This window comes from Simochromis diagramma, unplaced genomic scaffold (assembly GCF_900408965.1).
Source record: "Simochromis diagramma unplaced genomic scaffold, fSimDia1.1 OVJJ01000612.1, whole genome shotgun sequence".
Taxonomy (NCBI): domain Eukaryota; kingdom Metazoa; phylum Chordata; class Actinopteri; order Cichliformes; family Cichlidae; genus Simochromis; species Simochromis diagramma.
The window spans coordinates 1715106-1735005 of NW_024387419.1; the positions used below are offsets into that span (position 1 = coordinate 1715106).

The 19900-nt window shown below is 41.8% G+C and overlaps 2 protein-coding genes and 1 long non-coding RNA gene across 3 annotated transcripts in view; 2 read left to right on the top strand and 1 right to left on the bottom strand.

Annotated features, from left to right (window-relative positions):
* On the bottom strand, positions 1-14845 carry zgc:162171 (uncharacterized protein LOC565931 homolog). Its single transcript, XM_040012527.1, has 4 exons — positions 14045-14845; positions 9126-9256; positions 3594-3743; positions 1-370 (listed from the first exon to the last, which is right to left on the bottom strand). Exons 1-4 carry the CDS (start codon positions 14235-14237, stop codon positions 152-154), a joined length of 693 nt encoding a protein of 230 aa, XP_039868461.1. The 5' UTR covers positions 14238-14845; the 3' UTR covers positions 1-151.
* The window catches only part of LOC120721895, a 25570-nt gene continuing 11975 nt past the window's right edge, over positions 6306-19900 (top strand). The window contains exon 1 of the long non-coding RNA XR_005693288.1: positions 6306-6356. This is a non-coding gene — a long non-coding RNA (uncharacterized LOC120721895). The remainder of the gene's footprint in view (positions 6357-19900) is intronic.
* LOC120721891 (ras-related protein Rab-39B) overlaps positions 17228-19900 on the top strand; it is a 13273-nt gene continuing 10600 nt past the window's right edge. Inside the window, exon 1 of the mRNA XM_040012528.1 lies at positions 17228-17764. The gene's annotated coding sequence lies outside the window, so the exon portion shown is untranslated. The remainder of the gene's footprint in view (positions 17765-19900) is intronic.

Below are 19900 nucleotides of genomic sequence, written 5' to 3' on the forward strand. Positions count from 1 at the left end.
CCTGAAAAATCTAAAAAAAAACCCAAAAACCCAGAAACATCAATTCTATTAAATTCTCTCAGGAAAGGTCAGTGAGGAGAAAGTGATGGAGAGTAGAGTCATCCACACCATCCTCTGCATGTTCCTGCAGTCTTTTGGTTCAGACAGTCCTTCAGTCCTGGTCTTGTTTCGGTTTAATTGACAGGCACCCCGAACATCCACCGAGTCCCTTCTCCTTTGTGTTGTAGTCAAAGCGAGGCAGAACAAGAACGCTGCCATCTGGATCGCCCTTACAGGCGCCACTGGTGGCTTCAGCCAGCGCTCTCTCCTCTTCCACAGACATGATGCTTTTCACCAAGCATGTGATGGCAGCGTCGATGTTGGTGTTGTCCTGGGGAGAGAAAGAGAGAGAGAGATAGGATGAAGCTGAAGGGTTGAAGAAGGTCGATGGAGGTGGAAATAGAGAAATGTCTTAACAGTAAAATCCACCATATTGTCCATTTAAGTATTTAAGGGTTGTCTTAAGGAGCTTAATCAATCAGGAAAAACTTGGACGAATGACTAAAACTCGTCTTGTTTGGATTTAAAAGAGCTCTGGGTAATGACCCAAAGAAAGAGATAATGGACACAAGCAGCAGGAACAAGCTTTCTCTGAAGGGTGGCTGGGCTCAGCTTATTGATAAGAGTTAGGAACTTGGTCATTTTGGAGGTGCTAATCCGTCAAAGGGAGCCAGCTAAGTGAGCCACTTCCTGTATGTCCTGGGGTAGACTTAGGACACACTGGTGTCCTAGGCCTACCCCAGGACCGGCTTGGGAATGGCTCAGTGCTTTGTCTCTAAGAGCTGGAGGAGGTGGCTGAGGACAGGGAGGTTTGGGCATCTCTGCGCACATGTCTGCAGAGTCCAGAACAGCTGGAAAAGGGTGCATTTTCAATAGAATGGTGACCTATTGGGAACCACAGCTTCAACTTCATTTTGTCCTAAATTTGCTTTGCATGATTTACAGTTGCCTTGGTGCAGCAAAGATTATCTAACAAGGAAGAGACACATTAGCAGTCACAAAGAAAACAGATATACTTCCTGCAGACCCGAACAACAACAAAAACAACAAAAAACAATGCAAAGATGTGCAATAGAGAACGTGTTCGTCTATGCCATCACCACATGGCTTCTTTTTTTAAAAACACAGCTTTCTTGAGTTCGAGAGATACCGCTTACCCAGTACGTTCTCTGTTCACAACTTTCCCTCTAACAGTACAAAATCCTACAACTACCATAACAAACACTATTGTGGATTAAATCAGTCTACACAAAATCATGTGATTGCTTTAACAAGTTGCCACACTGTTCCTCTTATGCCAACTCATTTTGTTATTATTTATTAACAATTTGCTTTTTTTGAGTTTGTATTGCAGCCCTTTAGCAGCAATTCCTATTTTCTTGTGCGTGTTGTGAACCGTAGTGGGATGAAATATTTCTGTATGCTCGTTCATTTAATGGCAATAAAGATCTTCTCGTTCTAATCATTTAACTCCTTTCTCTTTCAGACCACCGTCTCTTTAAGGCAACTTTTTTCTGATTTGGTGCCCACTGGAAACAAAGGGTTTGAACAGCAGGGGGTGGAGCTTATGTGTGCCTGTGATGACCATATTAGGGATTTCAGCTATTGCTGACGTTGAGTAAAAGAGTAAACAAACATTAAAATGGAGCATTCATGGTTGTCTGAATCCTGAGCTTTTGGCACGTACACTGAAACTTCATTACCTGAAACTCTGATAATCTTTAATGGGAGCAGCTACAGCTGAACATCTATATTAATCATTTTTCCATCGTAAAGGTGAAATATTTCAAATATTAACGTCTTTAAATAACTGATCAAATATTCTTTTTGTCTACAACATCTACTAAAAAAGGAAACTCACTAAAGTCTACTAGAGCGCTCCTCATTTCCTGAGGTGATGTGTGTGTGTGTCTCAACTTGTTTCTGTTATGTAATGGGTAAAAAGAGGACATGAGGCTTTGAAGGTTCTGTAAGGCGAAGAATGAAAAGCTGTGCTTCCAGCCTTCCACCTTTAATTTAAATAAATTGGATCAACAGATGAGCCACAGTAAGCGCCGTGTTCTCACTTTTTTTTCCTTTTAAGATTTAACTGAATTCCAAGTTTTTCCTGTTGATACTTTTAGCCGATACGAACTAATTGAATTCTGCGAGTTGGCAGCTACGAGAGCCAGCTGTGACTGAATCTTGAAAACTTATATAACTGGATATTATGTGAACATGGCATTCACTATAACCTGAAGTAATTAACTTCTTTTCTTCTAACAGCCTAGAAGAAGACATGCTTTGTTTTTGTAAAGGGCCAGTATGTAAATGAGACGGTGCTGACAACACTGTTTTCAACCCTGTACTCTGGGTGTCATCACCCCAGGTCAGACTGTGGGCTTTTGAAGCTTTGGGGTTGAATTGTTTCTTTGGTTGATAGATAATTTTTTAATCCCAATTGTTCAATTGTTACAGCAGCACATGCGTATTAAGCTTAATAGTTTCTGGAGTATTTTAGTATTTTGTGTTTTCTTAATTAATTAAATATATTCCTCAGTTTTATTCATTCTGTATGTTTCTTGGATAACACAGCGAAGTTCTTCTAATTGTTGGTGGTTCTCCGTTTAGTTACAGTTCTCACTTCTTGTTTTATATTAATAGTTGTCTTGTCTCTAGAGTGTGTTTAGTTTTACTTCCCCTTCTGTCTCATTGTCTTAGATTACTGTCACCTGCCTCTTGTCACCCTTGCGAATACATAACAGTCTTCCTCTTAGTCTTTGTTTCAGCGTTTGTTAGCTTCCTCTATGCGCATTTTCCACTAAGTTTTGGATCGTGTTTGTGTTTCTGGTGGAAATTCAACAATGCAAAATAAAGCTTTACCTAAAACCAACCTCCATTTGGGTTCCAAACACTCATTTGATTCATAACACCAGGGCTAAGAAAAAATGAAGCCATCGCAGGCGTGCTACATGCTGCAGTTCCTCTAGTGGCCACTTGAGGCTGCCTCTAAAAGCGAGTTGGTCCCCATTGGCTCCCATGGTAAAATGCACATGTGTGCAGCAGAAATAAACATTTTTACAGCCTTACATTACTAGCTGCCTACAACATTTTTTAAATTTCCCATTCAGTATTTATTGGTGAAAAAACAAAATTTTCCCCTGGATACAAACTTTGGTGACCGTTAAGTTACAAATGGGGACATACGCTGATCGTGACATGTGAAACAAATGCAAACAGAGAACGTGACATCAGATTTGCAGGCGAGTGATGAATATGGAAATCTGAAGAATTTGGATGTAAGAAAACATTTTTTTCCTTTCTTTTTAAAAAAAAACTTGATCATAATCATCAGAATGATAATGAGAATAATAACTGTATATGTGATGATAATCATACAAAGTTTTGTTAAGATTGGCACACCAGTTGTGGAAGCGATACACACAGACATATATACACATGCTAAACTATAAGCATTACAGTAAGACAGGGGGTGTGGCTTGTTTATTGTGACCAAATCTAACACCCATTAAATGCTGACAGGAAGACAGAAACAGAAAATAATCTCATCTTGCCTTGGCAGAGGTTTCATACCAGTCGACAAATCCGTACTCTTTGGAGAAGTTCTCCAGTTTGGGCAGCTTGGGGCACAAACCATGACGCCGCTGGTCACATTTGTTGGCCAACAGAACAGCTGGAACTGGCCTCCCATTGCTGAGGGCAACCTAATGAATCCCAGAGAAAGATGGAAAAAGAAATGCAATGAAAATTTACGAAAATAATTCATGATGAAGCAACAAAGACCTGTCGAAGCTTCCAGTAGATGAGCCTCAATTTGAAGTGCTTCACTGTAATCTGCAGTTTGTGAAGGGATACAGCAGCATCAAGTGATGACATCTGTCTGTTATGTTATGCCTATTTATTTATCTATATTGATATCAGAGAGGCATCAGGCTTGTAATACAGTGATAAAAAAAAAAAAATACTGATTTGGCTATCTATTACATAGTTGATAGGCAGAGGGCACTGAGAGTAAGATGACAATATAAAAGGGATTGCTTGCAGGGATGGGCCTCTGTCTGCAGCCCCTGCTGAGCATTACAGTTTCAGCTCAATGTTTCAATGTTAAGCTGTAATGTATGCAAATGTGCTTTTTGTCAATCTTATAGCCCTCAAAGCATAATTTGTATCTGTTCAGAAGAAGCTCTAAGCCTCACCGAAGATCTTTGAACATAGTTAGCATCAAGCTGGTGAAACACTGTAAGTAATAAAGGAGACATTTCTCACAAAGAAACACACATATACACACACACTATATATAGCCTTGACTTGTGGTCTTTGTTTTATACTTGTTTTTCTTCTCCTTAATGTCTTTATTGAGGTCTCTTCTTTTTCAGTGAAAAGTATTTTAAAAATAAGATTAAAAAAAGAAATACACCTCCAAATATAACTCTTTAACTGCTGGATGTGTAAAAGAAAACAAAACAACTTCACTTTTGTGTAAAGTACTTCTACTGCTTTGAAGTGGCAAATGAAATCAGTCAGTCAGTCAGCTGTCTGTCATTTGATACTAAGCTGACAGTAAGCTGGTCATTTGAGGACTGCTTCCTCATGACCAAACTGGAAAATAGCCCAGATTAGCAAACAGGGATTCTGGGGATTAGAGGAAATCAAGAAAAAACTAAACAAAAAATTAACACACAAAAATGTACAAAAGTTTATTTCCCATTATTTTTAGATCTTGAATACATATATTATCAAAACATATATATCGTAACAAAATGATATGTGTAGAATACAACGGTCTTTATCCCACCTGCTGCTTTCTCCCTGACATTGGTGAGTCACAAACTAGGCTAGCTATCCTGAATACAGTACTTCCAAAATGAATTAAACAAGGAAAAGTGAGGTAAAAAACCAAAACAAACAAACAAACAAACAAACAAACAAACAAACAAACAAAAAAATCCCCCCACAAAACAAAACCTCCACCACCAACAACAGGAAAACAGAAAAGGGGATGCACAACTATTGAGAAACCACTTTTTTTTTTTGGCTAAATCAGGATGAAAACACAACATTTAACTTTAAGCAGTGGCTTTCCACCAACGCAAACAAGGCAGGCAATTGTTCAGTAAAATATAAAAATAGACATCAATTAAAGCCAAAGTAAAGTGACCACTCCTCTATCTCAGACAGTGCTCTGTCATAAAGCTTCTCCTGTTGCTTGTTTGCATCTATCGTTTAAATTGTTGACATCTTGTTGGCACAGTTGACCACAGTCTCTGGAAGCAGGCTCAACTCTGCTTGGCTTAGGTTCCACTGAAATATGCAGTGCATCAGTTTTACAGGCATAGGTATCCTGCCAACAATGGCTAGAGGTTTTCAAGCTGCGAGACAAAGCACATGCATACTGTGGAGAAATGTTGGTCTTTCACTTTGACCTGATGTGCTGCCTCTAACTCTGCTTTCACTGCTTTGAGATCAGTTACAATCTGCAAAGTGAAATAGAGCCAAGACTAGCAAGTAAACAAGCTTCTGTGATTTATCATCTTAAGTTAAAAGAAAAACATGAAAAAAATTTTTTTTCTTATTTATTTTTCATATAGTATAAGCTTCTAGTGAAGCTATAAGGTGCCTTTTTTTAAGTAAGGTCTCTCCAGTGTGCATGATTGTGCGCATTCCTGTATCACATGTTTAATTATTAGAGAAAGAGGAAACAAAGCCTAGTGACTTGATCTGGGCTTGTCCGTTTAACCTGTTGAGCATGAGCCCCCAAACAAACCACTAGTTATGCTAGACTCTGGTTAATAAACTACATTAAGATTATGTACAACCCAAATTCCAAAAAGTAGAGATGCTGTGTAAAAAGATTTGCTTATTGTGAATCCGGTGGCAGCAACATGTCTCGAAAAAGTTGGGATGTGTGCAGCAAAAGACTAGAAAGAAACAGCTGAAGGAATATTTTGCAGCTAATTAGGTTTGCTGCCAACAGGTTGGTCACATGATTGAGTAGAAAAAAGAGGCAGAGTTTTTCAGAAGTAAATATGAGCAGAGGTTCTTGGGTTTTTCTTTGTTTTGCTGTTGTTTTTATTAACATTTTAAAATGTTCCAACTTTTTCAGAAAGTCTGATTTACTTCAATCCTACAACAATATTAGGTTTTTCACCCTGATTCATGCAAATTTATTTGCCTCAGCCCCAAGTTTGTAGATTTTTATTCAGAGCAAAGAAATACATTTCTTAAAATTTTTTAAACTGCACTCATTTCCTCCTTCACAAAATCCTTGTGGTGGGGCGTGGCTTGCTGTGCCATGCAGGGAGGGCAGACGCACCTGCGTGGCATCCGCAAACACGCCCGCTGACTACAACAAGTGCAAGTGGTGGTGTATTGTGGTGTGATGCATCTGCGGCTGACAGCCGAGAGCTGCAGCCGCGGTCAATAAAGATGGCTCAAAACTATGACCTGTGGACTCAACGTGCCTTATTCCCACTAGGGCTGCCACGATTAGTCGATTAGTCACGATTACGACTAATTTAATAGTCGACACGTCGTTTGAAGCTTTGTAAGATCCCAAAAGATGCAGGGATAAGTAGTAGGATTTAAGAGTGTAATAACGGACTGAAACAGAAGATGGCAGCACTGCATGTCCAGGGATGCCCGCTGCCATTAAACCCCAAAGAAGAAGAAGCAGTGTCCGGTTTCATAGCTGTGTCCAAATTTAGCGGCCGCATCCTTCGGAGGCCACATTTGTAGGCCAATTATGTTACAGCAACACGGCGAAGCATGCCCAAATTCGAAGACTCCCCCAAACGCGGCCAAAAAATGCGTCCTTCATTTCTCCAGTTATGAAGGATGGGTCGGGTGTATGCTTCGTGGCCCAACCTATCCCAGAATTCATAGCGCGGCCCAGCCAATTCCAGTTTTCAACAATGGCGGCAGCTACTGAGTTTTAATATATATTTTTTCTCTTTTTTTTTTTTTTTTTTTTAAATATTAAACTTTATTAAGAAACAGTATACAGAACATGTATACAATCAGAACAAAATTAACATATGCCAGGGGGTGTAATACAAAGAATTACATACATTCAAATAATTTGTAATTACTACAAATAGTAATAGTTTTCATAGCCTTTTTGTTAAGTGATCCACTAATCAATTTTATGTAACATAAAACATCATTATAGTAATGTTTAAAATTAGGTTTTTTGTTACTGTATTTGCATTTGTGAAAATAAAATTTAGCTAAGATAACTAACAAGTTTAGTTAGTTTTAATATTACTCTTATAGGGCTTTGGAGCGTGATGTCACGGGGGTGGGCGTGGAAAGGATTTTGGCCTGATGCGCCATTTTCCCGGTCCAAACAAAGCGCAAGCGACAAAGGAGCGAAAGCACACACAACAGCCATGGTTCGTACTTGCTGTGTGGTCAGCTGCAATGTTCGATCGCACAACCGACAAGAGAATAAGCTTAAAAAGGGTTTGTCTTTTTATTCTTTCCCAACCTGGAAGCAACATGAGGCAGCTCATATAGGTTACCAAACGAAGGCATCTAGCCTGGATAGCAGCCGTGAGACGAGCTGGTGTCCAGTTCGCTTCCATGTCCAGATATCACTTAACTTACCGGACAATTTCATTCCGGTAAGTTCTATAGATGTTCATATCACTCTTTATAGCTTAATAATATGATCGTTGGTGGTCTCGGAGGTTATAGAAATTGCGAACAAACATCGAATGGAGTGACTTTGCAGACATACGTGCTATGTAACGATTTGCTAATTCTTTCGCACAACTTTTGGGAAGCCTGCCTATGAAATGGCTGTAATATCTTGCCCGATTATCAATGTGGTAGTTTGCATCAGCTTTACAATTATGGGCACATAATATGACAACGAGATTTTAGCAGTTCATTGATAAATGTATAACATCAACTGTGGTAGGGAGTGAACCATGGCCATTACACTCGATGCACTCCAGCGATTTGTAATTACAAAACTGGTTCGCAGTGTAAGCGTTTACTCCACAAACAAGATATGTGAAGATATCGGGGTAGGACAGTGGCGGTAAGTCGTCTGGGTCTTTATTCCACTGCCGTATTTCATATGGGTCCACATTTGCGATGCACTCTATTTTTTTTTCAAGTACCGCTGCTTCGCCTCTGGATGTAATAGGTCTCTATACCATCCGTTTTCTTTTGAGCTGCTTTTAAGCATGTTTCTTGTCGTCGTTGTTCCAACACAGTGTGTTTGTTTTGATTTATGGACCCGGAAAATGGCGCCGCGCTCCCACAATACATTGCGACGTGACGTCAACTCCTAAGCCCTATTATTCTTTCTGCTTCACAAAATAAACTTTTAACATATTTTCAGGCGAGAATGTAGCTGTGCAAACTTCAAATATCTGCTCGGTTTATCAAGACACCACATATCTGCAAAAGCACTCCGACGTTTTCGGAGACGTCTGTTACCCACCAGCTCGATAGCTAGAGGGTTCAAGGGTCACTAGAGCCGGTGAGAACACCGGACTCCCGGCACATCATTTTCAACCCCCCCGCGGTGTTTCGCTACTCAGGTTGAACATGATATGCACTCAGATAATTTAAAAATGTTATTGTTTGGCTTTTTTCAGTGTTTTATTTGTTCCTCATTAAATCAGTTTGGCTGAGATTAAAGTTATAGTTTTACACAGCTGAATAAATGTCAAACAGAGAACTGATTAAACAGAAGTGTGAGATGGGAGAGAATTTACTCCAGTGTCCTGTTATACTTTACATGGAAAGAACAGACGGCAGAGTTTATTAAACTCCACCGAGACAATCTGCAAATTTCAATAAAATTTAATAAACTATCATCTTGTCTTTATTTTTAGTTAGCACATACCTTAAACACTTAAAGCTGTAAGCTAATGATAGTTATATAAGAGCAGATGCATGCTGGTGCAATAAGCTGTACGTTTTACGTCCAATAGACGCACGATCTGATTAGTCGACTAATCGCAAAAATAATCGGTGACTAGTCGACTATCAAAATAATCGTTTGTGGCAGCCCTAATTCCCACCACACTCCTCTTCTCAATTCTCCACCTCCTTCATCTCTGATATTTTACCTTTGAGTCCAGGTCTCCTTTCCATTTAAGGATGGCCTGAAACGTGGACAGCCGGGTCATGTCGAAGACGACGAGCGCACCCACGGCTTCTCTGTAGTACACACGGGTCATGTTGCCATATCGTTCCTGCCCTTTTTAAAGAAAACAGAAGACAAACCCAGGCCAATGTTAATTTACAGACGAGACTTTTTTTAAAAAAAAATTTAAAGCAGAAAAATAGAAAAAAAAGGAGAGAAGAACGGGAGCAACGGTGAACAGACAACGCTGCTTCTGTAAGAAAGCACACAGCGCCAAAAAAGACAAAGCAGAGGGAGGTACATAAACAAATATACAATTTTGCTATGTGTTCGCAGTATATGATAGGATATGAGTGACTGTGTGTTTGCCACAGACCATACTTGAAAAATGAGTTTGAGAGATCGCAATGTTACAGACCCGGACCTAGCCACACAGAGAGGTAGTAAGTGAGTAAAACTAGAGGGGAGAAATGTGACACGAGCCAGAGACCGTGCTTATCAATGCTTATCCCTAAAAGCCTCGGTCTCTAAGTTTTACGTAAAATTGAAAGGCAGTCTGCGCTGCCACGCAGTCCTGCCTACCTACCTCTGGGTAGTGCTCCTGCCTCCAAAGATCCTACATGTACGGTGATGTGTGGTGAGATGTGACTATGGTGTCATTAAAAAGGGAGAAACAGATGACCGCACACCACACCCAGCAAAGCCACTTGAATGGTCCAACCCGTCCTATTTGTGTGAGTGATGTGTTGTCAGAGGAAGCGGGGTAAGGAGAGGACTAGGCCTGGAGGAGAGAGCCAGCAAAGCACCCCCCATTTCGAGGAGGCGAGGAACAGCAGATCATAGACTCATGTTGACTGGAACCCCACACAGAAGGCCAGCGCCCGTCTCCCCCACTGCAAAGAGTAGTCCAGCTGGATTTCTGCAAGCCCAGCACGAGCACCTCACTCAACCAACAATGAAGACAGAAAAGCACAACAGACCAGCCAGAGTCTGACATACGCCACAGCACCAAGCCATCTAAAGTGATGATAGCTTGGGTGATCACATCAGTTTCTGAAGGTCACACCATTAATACTAAAACTGGTCACTTTTCATAATAATAACTAACATCTTTGTCAGTATCAAACATTTAGCCCTAGTTTCACAGCACAATAAGACACTTTTTTTGTATACAGGAACTGCATATGTTCTTCTCACTGCTGACAGACACACACACTTGTTAAAAAAAATGTTGCAAATGAGAGAAGCATGTGTGCGAACATTTAAGTCTCTATCGTGGAAACTAACTTGCTCCACATGATCCCAATATACCGGTGAATCAGCAGTGGAGCATCTGACACACACAGACACACAACCCTGCGCATGCGCAAAAAACACCGAGCACACAAACTGTCTCCTAAAAGCAGATGGTATCTTTCCCTCTTTTTTCTGCACACCATCTGATCAGTACTAATAGTATGAGGTCAAAGGTCAACACCACCAATGACCAATGTTTTCAGAATTTAAAATAAGCAAGTCCGGCAATCTAAAAACCAGGAGACCGTGTTCACTCAAAGGTAAATGTACACATGATCATTATTTTTTTTGTATATAACAGTTTATGTAAATAGACCAGAACATGTGTAATATCCTTTTGTTTTTTTGTTGTTGTGCTCCTACGAGACTGACATCGCTCTTGCATCCTATGTGTATAATGCGACAGGCAGAGCCAACACCACGTGAGAGCTCCACCCAACAGGCAGCTCATACACCCCTCTGCATTTAATCAGCGTTATCATTAATATCTAAATCTCTTCCACAGCGTGTCTTTTCCCCGTCTTCCCCCTCACCCCCAGCAGATGGCCGCCGGTCCCTGAGTCTGGTTCTGCTGGACATTTCTTCTTGTTAAGAGGGAGTTTTCCTTTCCTTCTGTTGCCAAAATGCTAGATCATGGGGGTGTCATCTGATTGTTGGCTCCTATGGATTGGAACCAGCATGGAAAGCAAACATGACAACTAAAAACAAAACAAAGACAACAACAATAATAACATCTGTCTATCACACACAACGCCTACTATGTTAAAGTAATAAACACCATGTTTTTTTGTGGGTGAGGGAAGTCGTGATGTCACCATATCAGAAACGAAAACACAAAAAGAAGACATTATAACTTATAAAAAAAATGACTATACAGAGAGAACATCTATGTAAAAGCACTCTGTGAAGGCTGACCTAAAAAGAACGTACACCAACTCACATTTTTTTATCTTGACATTTGTAACTATAAAACATTCAAATGGGAAAATGCAAAAACTTTGTGACTTGAAAACGCTCCTCATGACCCTGAACAACCGGCTTCCCTACATTGAGAAAGGCCAGCACAGAACAGCTGTACGGTCACCACATCCACACCGTGAGGACAACATGCCGGCTGTTTGTGTGACCGCAGCAGCTTCATTGTCGTTTAGCAGCAAGTCGTGACCTGCCTCGCTACTAAAGTCCGCCTAGAAAACAGCCTCAGCCGGACCTTTTCATTTAAATGATAACTCTTATCAGCTGGCACATCACTCAGCACACACAGCGTGTGTGTCTTTGTGTGTCTGTGTGTGTGAGAGGGAGAGGGAGACAGCAGTGAGACCGGAAAGAAAGGAGTTCCCAAAAAATCTAATTACATGCAATTAAAGAGACACATGGGAGGGTTTTATAAGCTGAATACAGAGAGCTTGTTATGTGCCTCTGCAGGAATGATGGCTGACCACATTTTTTTTTTCAAGGCCACTTCTCAAATTGTGCAACATAATTGTTAGATGCATCAGCAAAAAGCAGCTGAAGAGTGTTTGTTCTGGGGTTTACTGCTTACTTGCATTGAGCACAGTACAGATGCATTTGCTTAACTTTGAGCGAGTTTGTTTATATCTATAGTGGTACTTTACTTTTACAAAGTACTTTCTAACAGATGCCTGACGCTGTCACATGTTGGCTTACTCTTGCAGCATCGGCATACGCCACAGCTCCAGGAGCAGCATACCACTGACCACTCTGTGATCTCCGAGCTTCTGGGAATTTACTCAACTTGACTTTAAGATTCTGTTACTTTTATGCTGCGTTATGCTTCTGATGTCAGAGGAAAGTGTCTCTAAATTCACAGGGGAAGTAAACAGTTATCTCCCCCTCAGCCATCTACAACATGACATGTTGCAGAACCAGAAGTGAAACATGTAATTCACCTAATAAATGTGTTTGAGGGACTCGTTGAAGATATCTGTACTTATTATGAATGGAAGACGTCTGCTTATAAAGAGTGCATCTTTGTACGGGAGTACGTTTTGACATTTGTGCCATTTTAAAAGAAAGAGTCTGACTGCGTGATAATCATGCAGGACAAAAAAAATACACACTGCAAGTTCGGAAATATTCTAAGATTATTGATTAAGTAACAAAACCCATCTTCTTCTTCTGTTGTTACAATAGATAATCTGCATCCTCATCTATTACAATGATCCTCCTTCATCACATCCATGAAACTCCTCTGTGGCCCTCCTGCTTTGTCCAGTATATCCAGTGTCCCTCTCCTGCACATGTCCAAACCATCTTGGTCTTGTCTCTCTAACTGTGTCTCTGTCTTAAACACATTGTTTACAGTCTTGAACTTTCCTAAAGATGTTTTTTTCCCCTAGACTTTACCCAGAACAGGTGCACGTATCCATTGCAGTTCTATTAGACATCTTTAACCTGCCAACTTCCTCACATCCACACGAGGATGAGGAACAGGATGAGGTGAGGAAGCTGGCAGGTTAAAGAATCTGTGTACCACACTCTTCTTGGGTGCGACGGCAGCATCTAACGTCTTGTGTGTCCTGCCGTGTGCTGTGTTCAAGACACTCTACTGTAAGTAATCCTGACCCGACTGTCCCAAAATGACCCCCAAGCTTATGGATGAAGACGGCTGTACGTGACTATGACCCTCACACTGCTCTCTCTATCTCTATGTCATGTTTAGTCAGTGGTGGATGACGTGACGTGGTCAGTCCCTTTGCTTTCACTGCAGCAGTACGCCTTCAGATTCGTGGGCTCGTATTATTGGGTTACAAGTACTGATGCAGTTCTGAGTAAACATCAGTCTGCTGTTGCAGCTGGTGAAAGGGGAAGTCGGCCAAGGTCATGTTTTCAGTGCTATTTGTCTGCATGCCTGTGGAGCAACAGGTTCTTCGGAGGATCTGTAAAGGAAGTCCTTATGAAATGCAGGTCCTGTATACGTTGCACATTACTGGTTACATATTTCTATAGTCGCTGTAGGTCGAGCAACGCTATATTACAGATAATGCATGCAGCCCAAATCTCCTGGTTTATTACCTTCTTACTTGTTGTCCGTACTTGCACTGGTCTCTATTTCTTGTTCTAACTGCACTTTGTGTGCACCATGGACCCTGAGCTTCATATTTTTGTCTCTCTGTGTACTTGTATGTGGCTGAGTTGACAGTAGAGTTCACTTTGGCATTACTGAGATACAGCTTTGACCTTTCAGCCTTGATGGACGTTTGAAGCTTGCATAGTTGTGAGGGACACAGAGTCCCCCCCCCCCCTTTTTTTTTTTTTTTTTTTTTTTTAAAACACAACGCCACAAGGTGAAGTTAACTTTTTATTGGTTTGCTGAGGTCATTAGAAGCCGATTTTCATGAAACTTGGTAGCAACATGGCGCATGCGCAAAGGAACAGCTCGATAAAATTTGGTGTGGATCTGACGTGTTTTGGAAAAATATCCAGATATTTACGTTGGGTTTGGTTGCGTGGAGAGTTGTCATCTGCATCTACTACTAAAAACCTTTCGTGATAGTGTTTCTTGAGTGGGTGAGTGAGTGAGCATTAACCTGTGCAGCGGTGTGTCATTCCACCCACAAAACAATAACAGTATGGTTCACGTACCGGCGATGTCCCACAGCTGCAGCCTCACCACTGTTTTGTGGTCCCAGTTGAGCACTTTGAGTGCGAAGTCCACTCCGATGGTGGCCCGGTAATGCTGGGAGAACACCTGGTGGACGTAGCGCTTTATGATGGACGTTTTGCCAACTCCCAGGTCGCCGATCACCAAAACTTTGAGCAGGCGTTCGCGCTGCATGATTACTGAAGACCCCGGTTACGAATTCCGCGTGAACGAGACGTGCAAAAACTGCAAAGAGTGTCACGCTTTTAAATAGTGGATTCTCGCATAAAAACAAACACCATCGAGAACTCCTCGAGAGCAACTTTGAAGCGCAATAAGGTTTTTAAAACAGGTTTTCGCAAATAAATAAAACAGAACGCGCTATTAAAGTAGATCAGGCGCAAATGACAACAAGTGCGCATATCTTAATGTTCATGTTAAAAGTTATAAATGAAAGCGAGTGTGCCCGAGAGCCGCAGATGCACAAGGGGAGGCGGCACAGGAGTGATCTCATGTAACAGTCCACAGCTGATGACTGCTGACCTCGATGACGTCCCGGGACGCTGGTGCTCACATCTCCGTGGCTGCTCTGTGTCCCGGCCAAACACCCACGAGCTGTTTCACAATTTAAACAGTGAAATGGAAAGGAAGAAGAAGAAGATCACGCTTTACGTAAAACTCTGATGAGATAAGGACGAGAAAAAACGAGGCGCTGTTATCTGATGAGTCTGCGGTCTGTGCGCGCTTCTGCAGCAGTTTGCTCTACTGCCACGACTTCAGAGAACAAACTGCGTTTCTGACAGCAGCTCACTGTCTTATAGAGCCACGCCCACATACTGCCAGTGTGCGTTTGTGTGTGCTTTCAAACGCACAGCGCGCATATTAAACGCTGTGATGTGCAGAGGATGGACACACAAACAGGAACAGCTCTGAGGCACTCTGACACCTTCTTCGGTCTAAGTTTAGTTTCCTCTGCTGTCATTGTACTCGTCCTATCTGTTGGTCTTTGCTCAGGGGAACTCAGTGGTTTTACATTAAGTGCTATTTACTTAAAATGACTCAGTAAACCAGCAGAAAATACAGCGAACAAGTTCACAAGGTGCAGGCAGTGTTTTAAAAGCTTGGTGGATGGGACAGTGCAAAAGTATGAGACGCTATGAGTGAGCAGAGGGAACTTTCAGATCCAGGGCTGAGGGTTTTCATCAGCTTGACTTTATTTTCTATGAGTAGGTTTGGCTTTAAGTCAGCAGAGTCCGGGGTTACAGGTGCATCGTTCTCCTGTGTTAGTGTCGCTTCAGGCTGAATTCTTTTTGTGCTTGCAGATCACTTAGATCCTTTTTTGCACGGAAACATGTTTGAAATAAATTATAAATCCTCCAAGCCAAACACAAACCAGCGCGTTACTTAACATGCTGTGCTCCCTCTGCTGACTGGAGTCTACCATGGGACAGCGGCTCTGGGTTTCTGGGGGCTGATTGGATGACTGGGCTGATTTGTCACACAGATTTGGGAAACGCTTGCAGTATTTTCCGTGTTTAGCAGGTAGTTAGTTTAAGGATCCCAGATAACTGGAGGCTCAGCCTGTCTCAGTTTATTCTGCTTGATCACCGGTCAGCTGTGCCTCGGGTGGAAGAGCCAATCATCTAACGAGCAGAAGGTCAGCGGATCCCTGATGACTGATGGTCACATTGAAGAATTCTTGGGAAAGATACTGAACCCCGAGTTTCCCCTGAAGCATCAATCAGAGTTTGAGTGTGTGTGTGAATGTTGGATAAAGCCATGGATTAAAAACACTGTATGAATGGGACTTGCAGTAGAAATCACTTTGCACCCAACTGAGGAGAAAGGCAGTGTGTGAGTAACTGTCCAGTCAGGCTGCGTCTCTCTACAGTCAGCAGGTGAGCTGTTGTTTACATCTCCTAGCCACGAGGACTCCCGTCTTCACTATCCCACATCAGCTCTGTGACATTTCAGTCAGACCTCTATCACATTTTCCCTTTTGTTTTCTGTGCCCACATTTAAAAAGCACCTGACCCACGCAGCACAATCACTCTTTAAATCAGCTGCTGTGGCTCAGCAGGTCACCTGCTAACTTGAAGCTCCATGGTTTGAGCCTCAACTCCTCTAGTCTACACGCCGAAGTATCGTTGGACAAAATACTGAATGTCCATTGGAGTGTAAGTGTGTGAGGGTTAGGTGAAAGTGCTTAAGCACAGATTTAAAAAAGTAATACAGAGAACATTTCATGTGAATGAGTTACATTGTGGATTCTCTGAGTGATATCTGACTTTATAACAGGTTTATTTTTATTGTTTGTTTATTATTTATTTATGTCCCCACAGCAGAAGCATGAGTAACAGACACACACATTCTCGTTTTGATATCTTAGTGAGGACATCTAATTGACATAATGCTTTCCCTAGCCACTTACCCTCAGCCTAAACCTAAACATAACCTAATTGTAACCATGACACTAAAACCAGGCACTTCTTTCCTCACAAGTGACTGTTGGTCCCTACAAGTATAGTGACATTCTAATTTTTGGTCCTCACAAAGATGTCTAAACAGGCACACACACACACACACACACACACACACACACACACACACACACACACACACACACACACACACACACCGAGAGAGAGGGCGTTCTATTTGTTATTGCTTAAAACTACAACTCCCAGGTGCTGGAGCTTCTCACAGGCTGTTCCGTGACTGCGCAGTGGCGCATAGACGGCGCAGTGAGTGTGCAGCTTCCATCTGGTGGCAATATTCTTCAATAAACAAATAAATTATTAATAATAATAATGAAAATACTCACAGTATTGTTTGTTTTTTCTCATCCATAAGTCATATTTTCAGTTAGTTTCCTCACAATTACGATCTAATAACCAAACATTTTGACTTTTGGGTCAAAATGTTGTTAGAGAAACTAACTTTTGTAAGTTTTTTCAATATTCAGGGTTTTTTTTTGGTCTTTAAACTATGCAAATAAAATTAGTCTTTGTGTGTTTTATTATCCGTTACTTTGATGACATCAGCAGACTGTTACAGTACATAAATCCAGTTTTCCCTACATATAAGTAGGATGCTCTCTTACAGAGGCATAATGCAGCTTCTGGGCGTTAATATTATGATACATGGAGGTTTACTGTTATGTGCCCTCCCCTCTAAAAGCCGTGCCGCCTCCCGGTGTTGCGCCTCTGCGCGCTCCTTTACGGTAGTGGTACTGATGCGGGATGAGTCAGGCTATATGATGCTGCTGCCATTTCATCAGCAGCGAAAGCCTCCAAACCCCGAGCAAACACAGAAACGATACCGCGGGATTTCCCTCTCACAGCCTCGTAGACATCCTCTCAGCTGGGAGGCTCGAAACAGAGAACAGCGGCCTGCTCGCAGTTTATTCGCGGCTCCGAGCGAAAGCGCAAGATCCCTTTTTTCTGGTCGCACCTGCACTTGGATGCGTTTTTCTCTTTTCAGCACTCAATCGGGCCTGACATTAAGGAGGAAGTCAGCCCTGAGTCCTCCGGGGCCTGCCGCTCACCACCCTCTGTGATCCAGCTTCCACACAAACATCGAGGTTTCGCCGCTTTTGGGTTGTTTTTGCGGCTCCCTGAGCATCGATCCCCCGGACTAGCCTGTATCATGGAGCCCTCAGCAGCCTGAACAGCGTGACAAGAGCGACCATTCTGTCCCGAAGCACTCCACTGCTGCTCCAAGTAGGCTGTTTTCCTCTACTGTTTTATCTCCGTGTCTTTGTGGTGTCGCGATAAAGGCGATGGCTGATTAAACCGAAATGACTATTTTCCAGGCCTTTAGATTGCTTTGCATGGATGTGATTGAAATTCATAATAGCAAGAAAAGTCGCCTTTGGAAGAAACATCGTTGTCTGTTGTTTGATAAACAACATCAAATCGATGATACGTCGTGATTTTGCGCACAAACTCACCTCAAACACGGATAAATTTACGCAAATAAATAAATGAAGCAATGGGATCAATAACAACCCCCCACCCCCCTACGCATGTAATCATGTCAGTCTGAACCACAGCCGTCTGTAAATGCTGGATATGTGAAACCCTGCGTGTCGTGTCGAACCCACGAGCTGCCCATCCCGGCATGAGAGCCCATCAGGCTGCTATTCAGCAGGGATTCAGCCTCTAATGTTTGCATACCTCCCGAGCTACGCAACCTGACTCCACAGAGACGCGCATGGGGTGATGGGAGGCCGCGTGCTCGCCTGATGGCCTGGTCGGGAACAGCTGTATTGTGAGGATCTGTAGGAGACAGGGCTGCTGTACAGAGAGCAGCATAGCTTATGTTATCAAATCCCTTAAGTCACATATTTCAAGAGACGTTTTGCCTCTTAAAAGAGAAAACACAGAGCTGAATGGACTAAATAAACATAGTTCAGAATTGAATTACTATTTCAGTTTACATTTTTCTGCAAACCCTTAATGATCTGATGTATTTAATGTCGTATACCATGTGCAGAATATGTTCATTCCGCATTCAGGCATGTAGACATGGTCAAGACAACCGGCCGAAGGTCAGACTGAGCATCAGAAAGAGAAAGAAAGGGGATTTAAGCGACTTTGAACATGGTGGTGTTGCTCGTGCCTGATGTTTGAGTATTTCAGAAACTGCTGGGATTTTCCCACACAGCCATCTTTAGGGTTTACAGAGCAGCGGCAGTTGTCTGCGTGAAAATGCCTTGTTGGTCAGAGGAGAATGATCAGAATGCTCAAATAACCACACGTTGCAAGCAGAAAAGCTTCTCTGAATGGTCTACAGCAGCAGAAGACCACATTGGATGTCACTCCTTACAGCTAAGAGCAGAAAACTGAGGCTGAAATTCACACAGTCACACAAACAACAGACGACGGGGACAATAGAAGATTGAAAAGATGTTCTCTGCTTTGTGTCTTCATTTTTATGCTTTGACATTCAAATAATAAGGTCAGAATTTGGTGCAGACAACATGAAAGTATGGATCCATCACAGCTTGGATCACCAGTTTTGGATGATGGTGATGTAATGGTGTGCTGGATGTTTTCTTGACACACTTTGGTCCCTTTAGTAGTCAGATTGTTACATTAATATATTTATTATATTATTTTAAGACATGCTTTAACATGTCAGCACCTGTTTAGAGTGGTATTTGTTATTGTGTAGCTATCAGAATCGAATTTGGATCGAAGAATTATTTTGTATGAGAAGTGGCATGGAGCAAAGAGCAGATAATTACATTTGAAAGGTAGAGGAGTCAAAATAAAGTCACACGAACTATTGGAAACATTGGGCACATTTCAAAACTCCATCTATAACTGAAGAACTTAAATGTAGTTAGTTACCTGTGACTGGTTTAATTATAGCTGCAAGAAAAATCAGTCCAATCAAAGCAGTTGGTTATATTTGTAATTATATCCCCCCCTCTGAAAAAAGCAGGCTTTGACTAAATCAACAGTTGATGCCATCAAGTGACTAAAGAAGCGTAAGAGGATTCCTTCTTATACCCTGTGGTGTTAATCATATCACACAGGCATGTGAGCAAATTACCAGTCGAAGGTAGCAACAATAGCTAACAATATCAACAGTATTGATATTGTTAGCTTATGTTTCTATTTGTTTATTCCTGCTCTGTCCACTCTGCTGTTTCTCATCTAATCTTATCTTATGTGCTCATTGCCTCTCACTCAGTGCTGCAGAAATGAGCCCTAAAGCCCAGAAACATGTTTCTGGGCCTGCAATCTTAAAACAGATGTTTACAATCCTCTTGAGTTTGTTCATATTAACCGTGGAAAGTGAAAAATACCAGGTTATAATATAAAAAGTCTACAAATGAACAATAAAAA

What these genes read in the sequence shown, in the direction of transcription:
- zgc:162171 (XM_040012527.1), bottom strand. Translation starts at nt 14,237, where the DNA reads ATGCAGCGCGAACGCCTGCTCAAAGTTTTGGTGATCGGCGACCTGGGA. An exon ending in AAGGAGACCTGGACTCAAAG is followed by an intron (nt 3,744 to 9,125) that starts GTAAAATATCAG and finishes GGGATTCATTAG; the next exon opens with GTTGCCCTCAGCAATGGGAG. An exon ending in GGTATGAAACCTCTGCCAAG is followed by an intron (nt 371 to 3,593) that starts GCAAGATGAGAT and finishes TTCTCTCCCCAG; the next exon opens with GACAACACCAACATCGACGC.